General features: G+C 30.1%; 2 protein-coding genes across 5 annotated transcripts; both read left to right on the top strand.

The window, feature by feature from the left end:
• The first annotated feature begins 2,928 nt into the window (after positions 1-2,928).
• On the top strand, positions 2,929-8,378 carry LOC105644698 (uncharacterized). Of its 4 annotated transcripts, none has more exons than XM_012230138.4 (16): positions 2,929-3,144; positions 3,253-3,339; positions 4,141-4,252; positions 4,421-4,532; positions 4,723-4,866; positions 5,615-5,719; positions 6,018-6,101; positions 6,194-6,309; positions 6,406-6,507; positions 6,619-6,732; positions 6,826-6,882; positions 6,968-7,034; positions 7,149-7,202; positions 7,287-7,361; positions 7,462-7,497; positions 8,015-8,378. In XM_012230138.4, the coding sequence occupies exons 3-16, from the start codon at positions 4,233-4,235 to the stop codon at positions 8,126-8,128; spliced, it is 1,200 nt and encodes a 399-aa protein (XP_012085528.1). In that variant the 5' UTR covers positions 2,929-3,144; positions 3,253-3,339; positions 4,141-4,232; the 3' UTR covers positions 8,129-8,378. The 4 variants fall into 4 exon arrangements, with proteins under 4 accessions (XP_012085528.1, XP_012085529.1, XP_012085526.1 ...); XM_012230139.4 differs by having other exon boundaries at positions 3,246-3,339; XM_012230136.4 differs by having other exon boundaries at positions 2,929-3,339.
• Positions 8,379-9,784: 1,406 nt separating this feature from the next.
• LOC105644699 (RING/U-box superfamily protein) lies at positions 9,785-10,470 on the top strand. The gene has a single exon (XM_012230141.4). It carries the CDS (start codon positions 9,932-9,934, stop codon positions 10,349-10,351), a length of 420 nt encoding a protein of 139 aa, XP_012085531.1. The 5' UTR covers positions 9,785-9,931; the 3' UTR covers positions 10,352-10,470.
• The last annotated feature ends 4,005 nt before the right edge of the window (positions 10,471-14,475 follow it).

Genomic DNA, 14,475 nt, shown 5'->3' with positions numbered 1-14,475 from the left:
TTAAAAATTTTATAATTAATTTTTAAAAATATAAGTTTTATATATTTCATTTTACTATAATTCAATGATCAATTCAATTTTAATATGATTAAGTAAACAACTCTTTAAGCTTATTTTTAATCAAATAATAATTTTTAAACATCATTATTATTGTGCCAAATATGTGTTTTTTTTTTTTTTTTTTTGGTTAACAACCAAATATATGTTTTTTAATGGCCCTAACGCATAAAATTGCTTCTAATCCTTATGGCATTATAAAGTTCTCGAGATATCATGATATGCCTCTAAAGTTGCAATTTGTTTTATAAATAAATATGTTCAAGGATATAATGGGTCTTATGCCAATCATTACCATAAATTGTATCCATCAATGCTAAGGTACGTTTGTTACTAAAAATTATAAATTTAAAGGGTACGATTATTGTTTCTCGAAAACTTTAGAATGACACAAAAAATAAAACTCTAAAATTTAGAGATTATTTTAACCATTATATTAGACCTTTTAACGAATTTATATATATAATTTTGAAAGAGATTTTCTAGTTTATTTAGCTTTTTATGATTTTTTTTTAAAATTCGGAAAGAGAATTTGAATTTGAATTTATTGTTAAGTTATACATAAACTTACTAGTAGACTACACTGTAGTGTGAAGACTCTATGAATTTAAACATTGAAATTAACAATAAATAAACTTACAAGTGTCATTTTAAAACTAAAGTTAAAGTGACGTGGCCCATTAGAGTGGTGGTGAAGATGACACTTTAAATTTCATTAGTCCTGGTTTGAATTATTAGCCGGAAAAGTTATCCAGCTCTTTCATTCAATTTACTATTAATTAATTTATTGTTCAAAAGAAAAAACTTTTCCCCATTTTCTCCCAATCATTTATTAGACCGTTAGATAATCTTTTAATCATCATATCAAATCATTATTTCCAGGTTTATTATGATTTGTCAACCAATGCTACTGAAAATAAATATAAATTTCAAAACAATGTATAATTTTTTAAATAATTATTGTTTTTATAATTTCAAAACTCTATTAATTTTTTTTATAATCCATCCTTATTTATTTAGTTGGATATTTTATATCTTGATTGCTCTTAATTTAATTGGATATTTTATAAATTAATTTTTGTCAGTTGCATTTCTTAATCCATATCCGAATTAAAAAATGATACTTATTCTGAAATGGAGAGAGAGTATATATTAATAATCGTCTTCTATGTATACTATTTACATAATTATTTTATAAAATTTATGTATAATTGTAGTCTAACAATTATTATGTAATTGTACGGTAATTATAAATTATTATTAAAAAATCAATTCATTTAAATTTTAAAAATTAATAATCTCAATTTTCAATCCATTTCAAAATTTATCTGAGCTTCTCCCTGAATATCTCTCTCTATATAGATTGATTGCTTGGGATTGAAATATATACACATATGGTTGGTTTCTATTTTAAGATTTTAAATGATAAAAACAAAAATAAATACAATAGCTGTAACTGGCCCTAGTTGGTTTACATTCATGAACTAAATTTGCAGGAATTGGTCCATTTTAATTTCTATGGTTCTATTTGGATTCAATTTTCATTTTGTTCTCAATAAAAAAGCAAATCAATTCGTAATCTGATGATAACTGCATGTACGACCTGACAATAATCTGGTTTAAATTCCTCCTCTCCCAATATTAAAAAAAAGGAAAAAGCTTTAATATATTCCTTTATATATTATTCAAAGAAAAAAAAAAACTATATTTATCTATCTTTCTAATTGTGGCTTTCTTTTCAATGCCAAATATTCATTTCATTGATGCTAAATTTGCCATGGTTTTAACATTAAATTATGTTTTTTTTTATATTCTTTAATTTATTTATAATAAATTCAATGTACAGAGAATAATATCATAGGCTACACAGCAATCGATTCACTGAATTGATATTTTACTATAATATTATATTAAAGTGATATTTTGCTAAACGTTACATGTTGATATTAAATATATATTCTAAAAAATTTAAAAATTAGTTCAATTAATATGATTGTTTAATTTTGTTAACACTTTAAAACTAAATAAGAAAAAAAAAAGAAAACTTCCCTAAAAACATAATGCATGAGATTCTACATTATAATAATATTAATGGATAATATTTGAATGGATTTCACAAAATCCATGCTTTGAAATTTTATTTAGTGCTTATCAGAAAGTAAAATTCATAAATTTAAAGATTATTTTTTACATAAAATTAAATGGTTATTGACATGATAATGGAAATTTTTTTTTAATTTCATAGATTTTAGTTATCTTTTTATCCAAACAAAGAAATTTAATAAAGTCCATGAATGTTTAAATTCTAGCAATAATTATCAATTGTAAGAATCAAAAATTAATTTCTAGACCTCATAAAATATTTTTAATTATTATTAAATTTGAAAACAGTAGTTTCTTAAAGTTCATTATAGATATTTAATCTTAACAAGAGTAATAGTATAATTTTAAATCTCAAAATTATAAAAAATAATTAAATAATAAATAATAACAACATGTAAACACGCTATAAAAAAACTAATTAACTTAAAATAAAAACTAATCTAATATATTTGCAGTTTTTCTCTTCAAAATATATATATTGTTTAAATTTTTTTTTTTTTTTTTTTATAATTTCCAAGTTAACTGAAATCCCAAAGTCTCCATTTGGTTTGGTACTATTCCAACGTGCAAAGACAAAATCAGAAACAACAAAGAAAAAGAAGCCAAGCAAACAGGGAAGAATTGAAATTTCTCTTTTAAATCTTAATTATAGTCAACATTGAAACCGAAGTCATTTAGCTTAATCTTTCTTCTTTGGTTAATTGAAATTAATTTCAAGATAATTACTTGTCTTTACTAATAAATCAAATTATCAAAATTAAAAAGAGATTGAACATTCACCTCAGAATTCTATACAAAAGGAAAGTCCTTTCATGTTGTTATTATATACATACAGGAGACGAAACAATTAACAGAAAATAGATTTTCCAAATCTACTTGCTCTGTGAATCCCATATCCCCAAGAATATATAAACAAGAAAACTGAAAAACAGAAACCACCACCGAACAACACCAACCAACACATATACCCTTTCTGTTTTTCCGGTAAAATCTACTTCTTGTTGGCTTTTTTCAGTGCGTTTTCAAACTTGAAAGGCGATCACGAGTTTTTTTCATTTTTTTTTTATTCTAACTACTCTTTTTAGAGCCCAGATTGAAGTGGGTTTCTCGTGATTTAGTGGTTTATGAACTTCTTCTTCGCCTGATCTTGCTTTACATATTGAGAATCTCCTTATTCAGGTGCGTTTCTTTTTTTAGGATTCAAATCTTGTAATTTTTGCTCAAAAAAGTAGCTTTGGTTTTATGTTGAGCTACCAGTCAGCAATTCTAAGCTTTTTGGTCATTTCTACCTTTTTATCGTTCAACTTAAGCGAGTACAGTTGTTTTTCGGGCTCGAATCCAACACCGGGGATCTGGGTGTTAGTTGATTACAAATTATGGTTTTGCAATTATTAATCATAAAAGGGCACGAGGGTTGCTTAATTATGTAGGTAAGTAAATTTAAGGATTTGAACTGGAGGTTTTTGGGTCTTTAATGCTCGGTTTATTTTGTCAAAGTATCCACATGGTTGCTTCCTCAATATAGTTACTTTGTTGAGGTTTATGAGGAAGAAGAACATGTATCTATCATGGTGTTTGAAGAAATGTTAATTAATAGGAGAGTGTTTTTGCTATTGGGGTTTGATTCTGAGATAGCTAGTTGATTTCTAGGATATATTTGAGAACCAAGGATTGAAATATTATGGAGTTGCCAATTGGTAAAGTCCTTTGGAGTTACTGACTTCTGGGAAAGGAAAGGAGGAATTCATTATCTCTGTTTCTTGGCAACTCTCAGTTCCTTAATTTTTGCACGGGATCTTTACCTTATAAGAGAATGCAAATCTCAATGTCAATTGTATGTGACTAACGTACATTTTCTGCTCTTTCAAAAGTTACAAATATATTGATTATGCTGTTTGATTTCAATTTGGATTTCCTTGACCTGGATTCATAAAATATGTTACTGGACTGATACTGATATCCTCATTTCCCTTTATACAGGTTGGACTATCAGTTTTATGAGAATTGGCAATTGAGGACATATTAAGAATCACACGGCTTTTGCTGCTTCCTTTCAGACCCTTGTAAATAGAATGGGAATCCTTTCACGAAGGTTCGCGTTTTCTGATGGTTGAGCTCAATTTTTCCCATATGTGTGTGTGTGTGTGTGTGTGTGTGTTTTCCTGAATTTGAATTTTTGCTTTGCTCTTTTAGAAATTTTAATTCGATCTAGGTATCACTACAAGTTATATATTTGAATATTTGCATATTGGTTCTGCAGTATTGTTAGTAAAAAACCAAATGAGACGATGAGGCTTATTGTAACAACATTTCTTGGAGTAGTTTTTGGCTTCTTGATAGGAGTATCTTTTCCAACATTGTCATTGTCTAAGGTATGGAAACTTGAGGTTCTTTGAAGCTTTTTCTCATTGAAACCTTTTTGTTTTTTCTTTTCTTTTCTTATATTTTTTTCTCAGTTTATTTCTCATGTTTATACACAGTTATGCTTATAATTTTTTATCACATCATACGTTTTTTTGAGCTAGAGATGACAAATCATAACATCTTTCTTAAATTTGGCAGCTGAATATCTCATCCAGCCTTCTTCCTTCGGCTGATCTCTCCTACGTAGATGACAAAAAATTAGGCTTCTCAACCAATTCTTGGTCTTCAAGGAAGTATAATGATAGCACGAAGCAGAGGCAAAATCTGAATGACACATCAAAGGTGGGTACCCTTTTCCTTATCCTTAACATTATTATGCTGTTATACACTAGACTTCTTATGTTTGAGGAGTTTTTGTTGTTAAGGAGCTTTCTGGTCTGTCAATTGTTTTATTTGTTTTAATTTTAAAAATCAGGTCCGTAAGAATTACAAGTCTTTTCAAGTAGGAAAGAAATAAAACTAGTTATTCTTGTCAGCTTCTTAATTTTTTTTGAAAAAATCACTAGTGCAGACCTGCTGCTTCATATTTAGATCAGCTCTCTGTTCTTGATGTGCGATTCATAAACTTAAATAGCATAGTTTTTACAAATTTTATATCTTTCTTAATTGACAAAGATTGTTAAACATTAACTTTATCCATCCCCAATGTTGACAATTTGAGATCTTCTGTTATAGGAAGTCTGAAGTCTCTCAAAACCAATTTCAATGAAACTCATTTAAACGTTTCTATCTCGTTAGGAATGCAGGAACCGGTTCCACTTTTCATTCTAAGTCATCTAAACATTACGTATCTGAAAAAGAATGCATTGTTGTGAAATTTGCTGCTCCAAATATGATTTTTGTGTTAGATAATATTTGCATCCTGAGCAGCAGCATTCTCTTTACCCCCCACAAAAAAAAAAATCAGCTTTATCTGATACCAGGAGTAAAGAAAAGAAAACCAGGAAATAAATGAGTATCCCAAATTTTCCAGGAAATAAATGAGTATCCCAAATTTTTTCTCACTGATTATATACTTGTGACTGCTCAGATTTGGGCCCCTTCCAATCCACGTGGGGCAGAAAGACTACCGCCAGGAATTATTGAAGCAGAGTCAGATTTCTATTTACGCAGACTGTGGGGTAAGCCTAGTGAGGTGTGTATTCTACCATCAGTGTTATATGTAATATAATTTACGTTTTGAAAGGCTTGATCTTACTTGTGAAATACCTACAATTCTCTAATTGTGGTGGCTGTAATATATACTGGCTGAGAATTTTGCTTTGTTGCAACGAAACAACTTCTATGATTTATGTTGATATAAAATTTCATGGACTTGCCGAAAGGCAAATGCTAATAGGACATGGGAGTGATGAGGGAAAAATACGTTTAACCAGGTGATAGTGACCATTAATTGAAAGCTTGAGACGTTTGATCAAAATTTACATCTGCAGGACTTGACCAGCACCCCAAGATATCTGGTAACCTTCACTGTTGGTTATGATCAGAGAAAGAATATTGATGCAAACGTCAAAAAGGTTAGTCCACCCTGTGTGTGCACATGCATTCATATGGCATGAGCTCTCGTTGGCATGTATTTAGAATGTATCTGAATATTTCCCTCTTGCAGTTTTCAGAGAACTTTACAATCCTCCTATTCCATTATGATGGACGGGTGAGTGAATGGGATGAATTTGAGTGGTCCAAGCGGGCCATTCATGTGAGTGCTCGGAAGCAGACCAAATGGTAAGGAGCATTTGCAGTCTTAAGGTGAAAGTTATAGTTATTTCTGGCTTGTTTGAAAAATGATTGTAGGTTAAAAATTCTGCTATTTTCTATTAGGTGGTATGCCAAGCGTTTTCTACATCCTGACATTGTTGCAGCATATGACTACATATTTATCTGGGACGAAGACTTGGGAGTTGAGCATTTCAATGCCGAGGAGTGAGTATCGGATATAATATATCACTTCAAATACATTTTACTCAATTGAACTAAGAACTTATTATATTACATTCTACTCAATTGGACTAAGAATATATTTATGCAATTTAGATATTTGAGACTGGTGAAGAAGCACGGCCTGGAGATTTCACAGCCTGGTTTGGAGCCTAACAAAGGGTTAACCTGGCAGATGACAAAGAGAAGAGGTGATCGTGAAGTTCACAAGTAAGGTTATAGGACACTCTATGTAATTTCTTAAAAGAATAATTATGGTAGTTGATGAGCTAATTTGTTATCTTTTCCTCTGAATTCTGTTAGGATAACTGAAGAGAAACCAGGCTGGTGCACTGACCCATATTTACCACCCTGTGCAGCGTATGTTATTATTATTATTATTCTTCTTGTATTATGCTTTTGGTTGTCCTACTATAATTCATCCAACAGCCTTCTGTAAATACAGCTTTGTTGAAATCATGGCTACAGTGTTTTCCCGAAATGCATGGCGCTGTGTGTGGCATATGATTCAGGTAAAAATTTTTTGCGATAATTTCCTTCACACTTTTTAGACTCCTTTCTATCTCTATTTATTTCCCCTTTGCTTGTGACACTAAAGCTTTATTGGCTTACATTGGCACTTGCAGAATGACTTGGTCCATGGATGGGGTCTTGACTTCGCACTTAGAAAATGTGTAGAGGTAAGTAGCCTGCTTGGGTCTTCTTTGATTTCTCACAGGTGATTATGAAATCGTTCTGCTAAATTACTTTACTCTTGAAAATAGCCTGCCCATGAGAAGATAGGAGTTGTAGATTCTCAATGGATAGTTCATCAAACTGTTCCATCGCTTGGGAATCAGGTAAATGAATATCACAAGCATCATTCGATTTCCTCTTCATCTCCATTTTATTCTGCAATGTGCTGGAATAAAATACTTAAAACATTGGTATTTTTGCTAGGGCGAGTCACAAAATGGGAAGGCACCATGGCAAGGGGTATGTAAATCATATTTTCATTTTTGGTTAAATTCTCTTTTTCTTTTTAATTTATTTTTTTTGCAAAGCTTTATGAACCAACACAGCCCAACCCCCCCCCCCCCCCCCCAAAAAAAAAAAAAAAAAACGACCACCGCCTCTCCTTCCCCCTCCTCTCTCTTTCAATTGTGGGGAAAAATTCAAGCACTTGAGTTCTTCTGAGTCACTCGGTACTTCGTAGCCATGTGCCTAATATAATGGATAAAGATTTTGTGCATCGGTATATTCTGTAAGATCATTATATAGAATATTTTGTATGGATTTGCATTCAGCAGCCAAGTACAACAACAATACTATATATATACTTCTTTTTCCCAGTTTATGTTGTGCGTGTGCTGGTGCTATCCTTCCCAAACAAACATTCTCCTTGAACAATTATAACTTTGCTTTTATAAAGTTGCAGCCATGTAATTGCGACATAAGTTGTTATTTTCATCAACTTGTATGAAATATGCTGACCTCTCCCTGCTGTTGGCAGGTGAGGGAAAGGTGCAGGAAGGAGTGGACTATGTTCCAAAACAGGATGGCAAATGCAGAAAAGGCATATTTCAAAGCAAAGGAGCTTGAATCTTCAAATTCTACTGCTAATTAGGGGGTCAGATATTGCAGAAGCTGAGTGTACACAACCATCATTACAACATACCTTCACTTGAAGTTTCAGATACTTTAGTATAATCTGTTATTGTAATCAAAAACAGTTATTTATCATCACTAATGATAATTCTTGACCTTTGAACCAAAATGCATTTTGAATCCATGTAGTGTTATCAGGAAGAGGAGAGTAATTAATTTCTCTTGTAAAAATAATTTTGTTTATTTATTAGTTCATTTCTCCTTTTAAATCCTTTTGCTTTCAATTAATCCACACTTATTTATTTTTTTGTTGTTTATGGTATCAAGAAATTTTACTATTTACATAAACTTTAATCATTCTTGTGACTTGAAGATTTACATTTTCAAATCATGGAAATTATGTTAATAACAATCTTTTAGATTTTTCAGGTTATGGAAAAAGGAATAAATATAAATACAAAAATGTTAATTTCGTAATGTTTTTTCCAATTGAGTTGGATTAATTCGATAGAAACAGTAATGTACAGGTCCTGTTATTTTATTTTTGAGGTTTTGCATGTGATTAGAAAAAGTTAGTGGGTTTTGAATTGTTGTCCGGAAAAAGTTCGCATGCAATGATTCACTTCCTTTTAGGTTTAGCCAATAACCAAAGCAATAAACAATTTTTTTTAATATAAAAATATTATTATGCACGTTTTTGAATTTTGATGATACAATAACAATTTTATATTTGAGTTTTTGTTTAAATTTTATTTTATAAATAAAAAAGAGAGATTCATTTTATTTCAATATAAATAATTTATTTTTAATTGAATTGATTGAAGAGATTTGTTTTTTCTGAAAAAGAAAAATTTACAGCTGATGCAATAAATATTTTGGAATTTCTTTGCAAAAAGTACAAAGGTTTGAACGGTAATATCAGTCAATACTTGACAAAAGTTAATATCACCCACGCAAAGAACGGGAAAGTGAATAGTCCCCCACTGTCAAAATTGCCTATTCTTCTTCTTTTTATTATTAATTTATTGATATTTTTCAAAAAACTTTTGCTATTCTCAAAACTCAAGAAATATATATATTTATATATAATATATATTTATATATAATTAAATTATATATATATTAAATTATAATTATATATTTAGATGTAAATAAGAGTTTTTTGATAAAAAAAATATTATTATTATTTTTTTAATCAGGAGATTTAATTTCCGTTGAACCCTGAAGCGGAAGAGTTGATGTGCTTATTAAAGATGGAACTTGTGTTATTATTACCATCCTAGAGAATGCCTCGTCGGTAAGCAAGTGTCATTGTTAGCGCGTATAGGCAGGACCAAAAACACAAACAACTCATGAAAGAAATGGGAAAAGAAATCAAAAAAAGCGCTGACGGCAGACGCGGCTCCCAGGAATCAAGAAACTTCCGCTCCAAACCTAAGGTGCCACCAGTAGCCACCTCCTTCCACCCATAAAGCTAAAATGCACACGTGTCCTCCCATAAGTTACTCGTCTTTCATTTCCTACACACATCAATCATTAACCACTATCTCTTACAAGCCCTACACGTGTCACCCACGTGTGCCTCAATCTCGGTTAACCCAACTCAACTCAGGTCAACAGTTCTGGTGGTTAGCCACTTTATATTCATCGGACCACCAACCTTCTTGTTAAATATTTGGAAGCAACAAAAACAATTGCTCTCTCTCTCTCTCTCTCTCTCTCTCTCATAAAGATAAAGAAAATTTAAGCAAAGAAAAGGATATTTTATTTTCCTTTGTGAGTTTTTCTTGGAATTAGGAGGTGGAAAAATTAAAATCACTAGATGGGTCTTTCAAGCTTTCCTAGTGCAGCAGAAGGAGTATTACCAATTTTGGTAATGAACACAGTTCTATCAGTAGCTTTACTGAAGAATATGGTAAGGTCTTTGCTTCAAGTTGTGGGTGCTAATTGGATCCCACAAGATTATGAACAAGACCCAGATGAGTTCCCTCGAGAAAATGCAAGAATGAGAACAATTTCAATTACCCAGTTCAAATCTTTGACTCCCCACAGTAATGGTGGCGGCAGCTGCAGCGGCGGCAGCCGCGGTGCTATAGTGGAATGCTGTGTGTGTTTATGTGGGTTTGAAGCTGAAGAGGAGGTGAGTGAGTTGTCTTGCAAACATTTCTTTCATAGAGGGTGTCTGGACAAGTGGATTGACAATAAACATAGTACTTGCCCTCTTTGTCGATCTATTCTCTGAAATTTATAGAATTTTTGGTCCTAAAATGGATGTTTAGGTTTTCTTTTTTTTTTTTTTTTGGTTTTGTGCTTGATTTTTGAGCAAAAATATTGAAAGGATGGTTGTGTATTACATGGAAATCTGATAATCTTGCTTTTATTTCTTACAAGTTAATTATAACACGTCCTATATTTTTGTTTGTTCAGTATACATATAGTAGCTTAGTCTCAGTGTCACAGTGAGTACGGTGGCAACTAACACCAACATATAAAAGCTTTTGCATGAGGAGCGTCAAAGTAATTAAATTATGTAAATTTCAATAAGATATTTTTAGTTAAATTAAATTAAATTAAATTATTATTTGCCTCATTTAAATATTTTCATTTCAATAAGTTTCCCTCAATTAGTTTCTAATGACAATTTTATCTCTAGTAATTTATCATTAAAATTAAATCAGAAAAAGAAAAAGAAAGGTGATGAAATCACTTTTAGGAAATTATAAAAAAAACAATTAATGTTGTTTTATATTTTTATAGAAGATAACAGATAAAAATAGAAAAAAAGTTTAATTAATAGTAATTTTTCTAAAACAAGAGACAATTATAAATGTAATTTTTTAATTCAATTGAAGTCACAGTGTGCTCTTGAATTTAAAAAATAAAATAAATAAATAAAAAAGTACAGAGAAACTCTAAATTGGAAGCTTCTAATAAACTCATAGACAAGGATTGGAACTATGGAGAAGATTCCACAAAGTAATGGACAAACAATGTGAGCTTCTACGAAGTTTCTCTTTGTACCATAATACTACCATTTATTTTTTATTTTTTATTTTTTATTTTTTTGGGTTAGTTAAAATCAATGAAACAGGTAAATGGGCCTCACTCCTAGTTGAAGCCTGCAGAAATTGTTTACAAAGCCCACTTGAGAAAGCATTTAGGTAAGCATACAGTCCAATGGGCTCAGGCCTTGCGCACTTGGCTGCACTCTTATTTTAACAATTTAGATAAAACTTTTCAAATTCAATAATTATTTTGACTTATTTATTTAGATGAAATATAAAATATTAACATTATATTTTAATTATCCATAAAAGAAAAAAATCCTAATTCAAATGCATAAATAAAATTTAAAATTATAATTTGAAAAGTACAAATTAAATAATAATAATTCGATCTCAAGCAAAAAGAAAATAATAATAGTTGAGAAATTTGTTAATTTTTTAAAAAATAACCTATTTTTTTAGGTTTTTATTTTATTGTATAAGTTTGTGAATATTTAAATTTTTCTTCTTTTTTTAAAATAGAAAGTCATTTTTTTATAAATGGCTTAGATTTCTCTTTGAGCATCAAAACAAATAAAAAATATTTTAAAGTAAATTATCTTTCAAAAATAAATAGAATCTAAAGGCCAAACACTATTTAATTCATATCTAAAAAGAATAAAATAAATTACAAAACAAAACACCATTAATCCAAACACAATCTCCGTAATGTAGGATAAGCTTTAATTTATTTATATTAAACTGTTCAATTTTTTTGACATAACCGCTATTTTATCAATTTAATTTATATCTCAATACCATTTAAATAGTTTGTCTTTAAAAAGTAATATAATTGTTAATTTGTCCAATCTAAAATATTAATTTACTCCTTTAACTATTAAAATACAAATTAAATTAGTATTATTATGAATGATTTAATTAAATATATTATCTTAAATATAATTAAAATAAATTTTAGAATATAAATTTTACTTTAAAATCACATATTTCATTTTAAATTTCATACTCCAAAATTCAAAATTTCAATTTCAAATGAAATTTTAGTTTAGAATATCCAAGTATTCCAAATTAAACTAAATTACACTTCTACTTCAAACTTTCTATTTAATTAACATACATTTTCATTGTTATTTTGATAACTTAAATTACTTTTAAATACTGTTAGCCAAACATTTTTATCATTCTTCCAAATCACGTTAATTGTTAAAACACAAAAGGATAGCATTAGAAAAAAAAAAAAAAGAAAAAAAGAAAATAGCAAATAGATATAAGTAATGGAATTTTATTAATGATCCAATATACATTCAAAATATCATATAGACAAATTGTCAATTTGATAAATTGCAACGTTAGATCAATAAACACAAAAGGAGAAACATTAACCAATACATAAGGTCTGTATTCAGTCTACTTTTTGAGTAGAAAATTATTGTGTATATGCTTCAGTATTGGCAAACACAGATAATACTCAGCCAGCGTTCGTCCACTTATTATATCCAAACTTTTGATGCTCAAGCTTAAGAAACTCCTCAGTTACAGCATCAACACTTTCTTTACAGATTTCTTGATCACCAACCCTAACACAAACCTTTGATCTCTCATATTCTTGAACTCGATTATTCCTCCTGAGAGGATCCACAAAGGACTCATATGAGGCCTCCTTGTTGTTTGGGTGATTGGTATGATGATAAGGCTGATGGTGAAGGTGATGGTGATGGTGATTTTTGGTATCGTAATTAGTAGAGCTCATGAACGACATTTTCTTTTTGTTTTGGGTTTTGGAGGGTCTTTGAAGTTCTTGATGATATTTTGTTTACATATTAGTTCTGTAATGAATTGGGTTTTTATAGTTTAATGTTATTCCCTTAAGATAAGAGTGAATCTAATACCTTCACCTTTTGACATGGAAAATTATATTTCTTGCTAACTTTTTTTGAACTATACATATAAGAATCTTGAAAGTGAGGAAATAATTAAGACATACATTTTGAGATATTATTGTGGAATTTATAAAGCAAGCATCTTTATGCCTTTGGAATATCCTCTACTATAGTATAGTGAATGGGATTATATCTCCATGTGACTATATCTTTTGGCATGGAGATTAGAACCAGATTTGATTTGTCATTTTTGAGAATCTTTGAAGTCAAATTCTGGTGAAGTTTTGATGAGTCTTTGTTTACTTGAAGCAATTGTCTTGTTTTTGTTGTGCAAGGAAGTTAGGTGATCAAGCATACATATAGATGCTGCATGTTGTCAAAATTTTACTGCCAAGACTTCAATTTATAGACTTCTTATTCATAATCTCAAAGAGATGTTAAAAAGGACACATAAAACATTTAGAAACGCAATTTTATTCTTGATGGACCCTCTTTATTTAATCATCTCTTAATTAAAAATTCTTAAAGCCATTGGCCCTCCAATTGAAGTTCTCATTAAATGCCTGGCACTGGGCACCATCAGTCTCCCATGTGCTATGCTCATACCTCACTTTTTCCACCACCAAAGCCGGTGGTGCTGGAGAATGTACCCGGCGGCGATGTCCAGTCCAGAATTCAGCATCAGCAGTTGTATTGTTGAAAGCACCACCATTCATTTTGGCAGCAGAGGCATGGTTGAAGTGAAAATTAGAGGAGCCACTGTTTTTGTGTATCATAGTTTGGTGTTTCAAGGGCTTAGGAGAGCAAGCGGGCTTGCATGGCGGAGCAAGTGGCTTAGGCAGAGCCTGCAATTGCATGGAAGACTCATGGCTATGATACTCAGTTTCATACCACGATTCTTCATGCTTGGCAAAGTTTTGTTGTTGGAACCCAAAACTTCTTCTCATGTTTGGGTTGGCTGTGCAATTCCTTGTGGATCAAAATGATATTTATAGACTCCAATTTTTTTTTTTTTTTTTTTTTAAATAGAAAGATTGCATATCTTCTCTTGTTTGAAAGAGAAATTGCAATCATAGCACTAATGGTATTCCCTAATCTTGGTGGATATCAATTAAAGCTTTTCAGGCTAAAAAAAAAAATACATATTTAAAGCAAAAGATGGACAGGATTCATATTCTTCACAGACCCCATTTTCTCCTTTTTTTTTTTTTTTTTTTTTTTATTTAAGAAAGTAATTTCACCATATGTGTAATAGAAAATTTTGTGTAAATATTTCATCGAGTAAGAGTAGTTTCATTTCTTTCTCATTTCACTTGTAAATAAAGAAAATTGTTTTTTTTTAAAAAATAATAATTGGAATGAATATTACCATGGAGGAAAGGCATTGAAAACAAATTAAATTGCTATAAAATGTATTTTCTTTGTTTCTTGTCTCCCTCTTTCAATGTTCTAAGCAAGAAAACCGTTAAGGGTTGCACTGG

The sequence above is a fragment of the Jatropha curcas genome, chromosome 3, assembly GCF_041381405.1.
Source record: "Jatropha curcas cultivar XTBG-Jc1 chromosome 3, XTBG_Jcur_1.0, whole genome shotgun sequence".
Classification (NCBI taxonomy): domain Eukaryota; kingdom Viridiplantae; phylum Streptophyta; class Magnoliopsida; order Malpighiales; family Euphorbiaceae; genus Jatropha; species Jatropha curcas.
The sequence above is the reverse complement of the archived record's forward strand: the minus strand, read 5'-3'. Positions and strand labels throughout refer to the sequence as shown.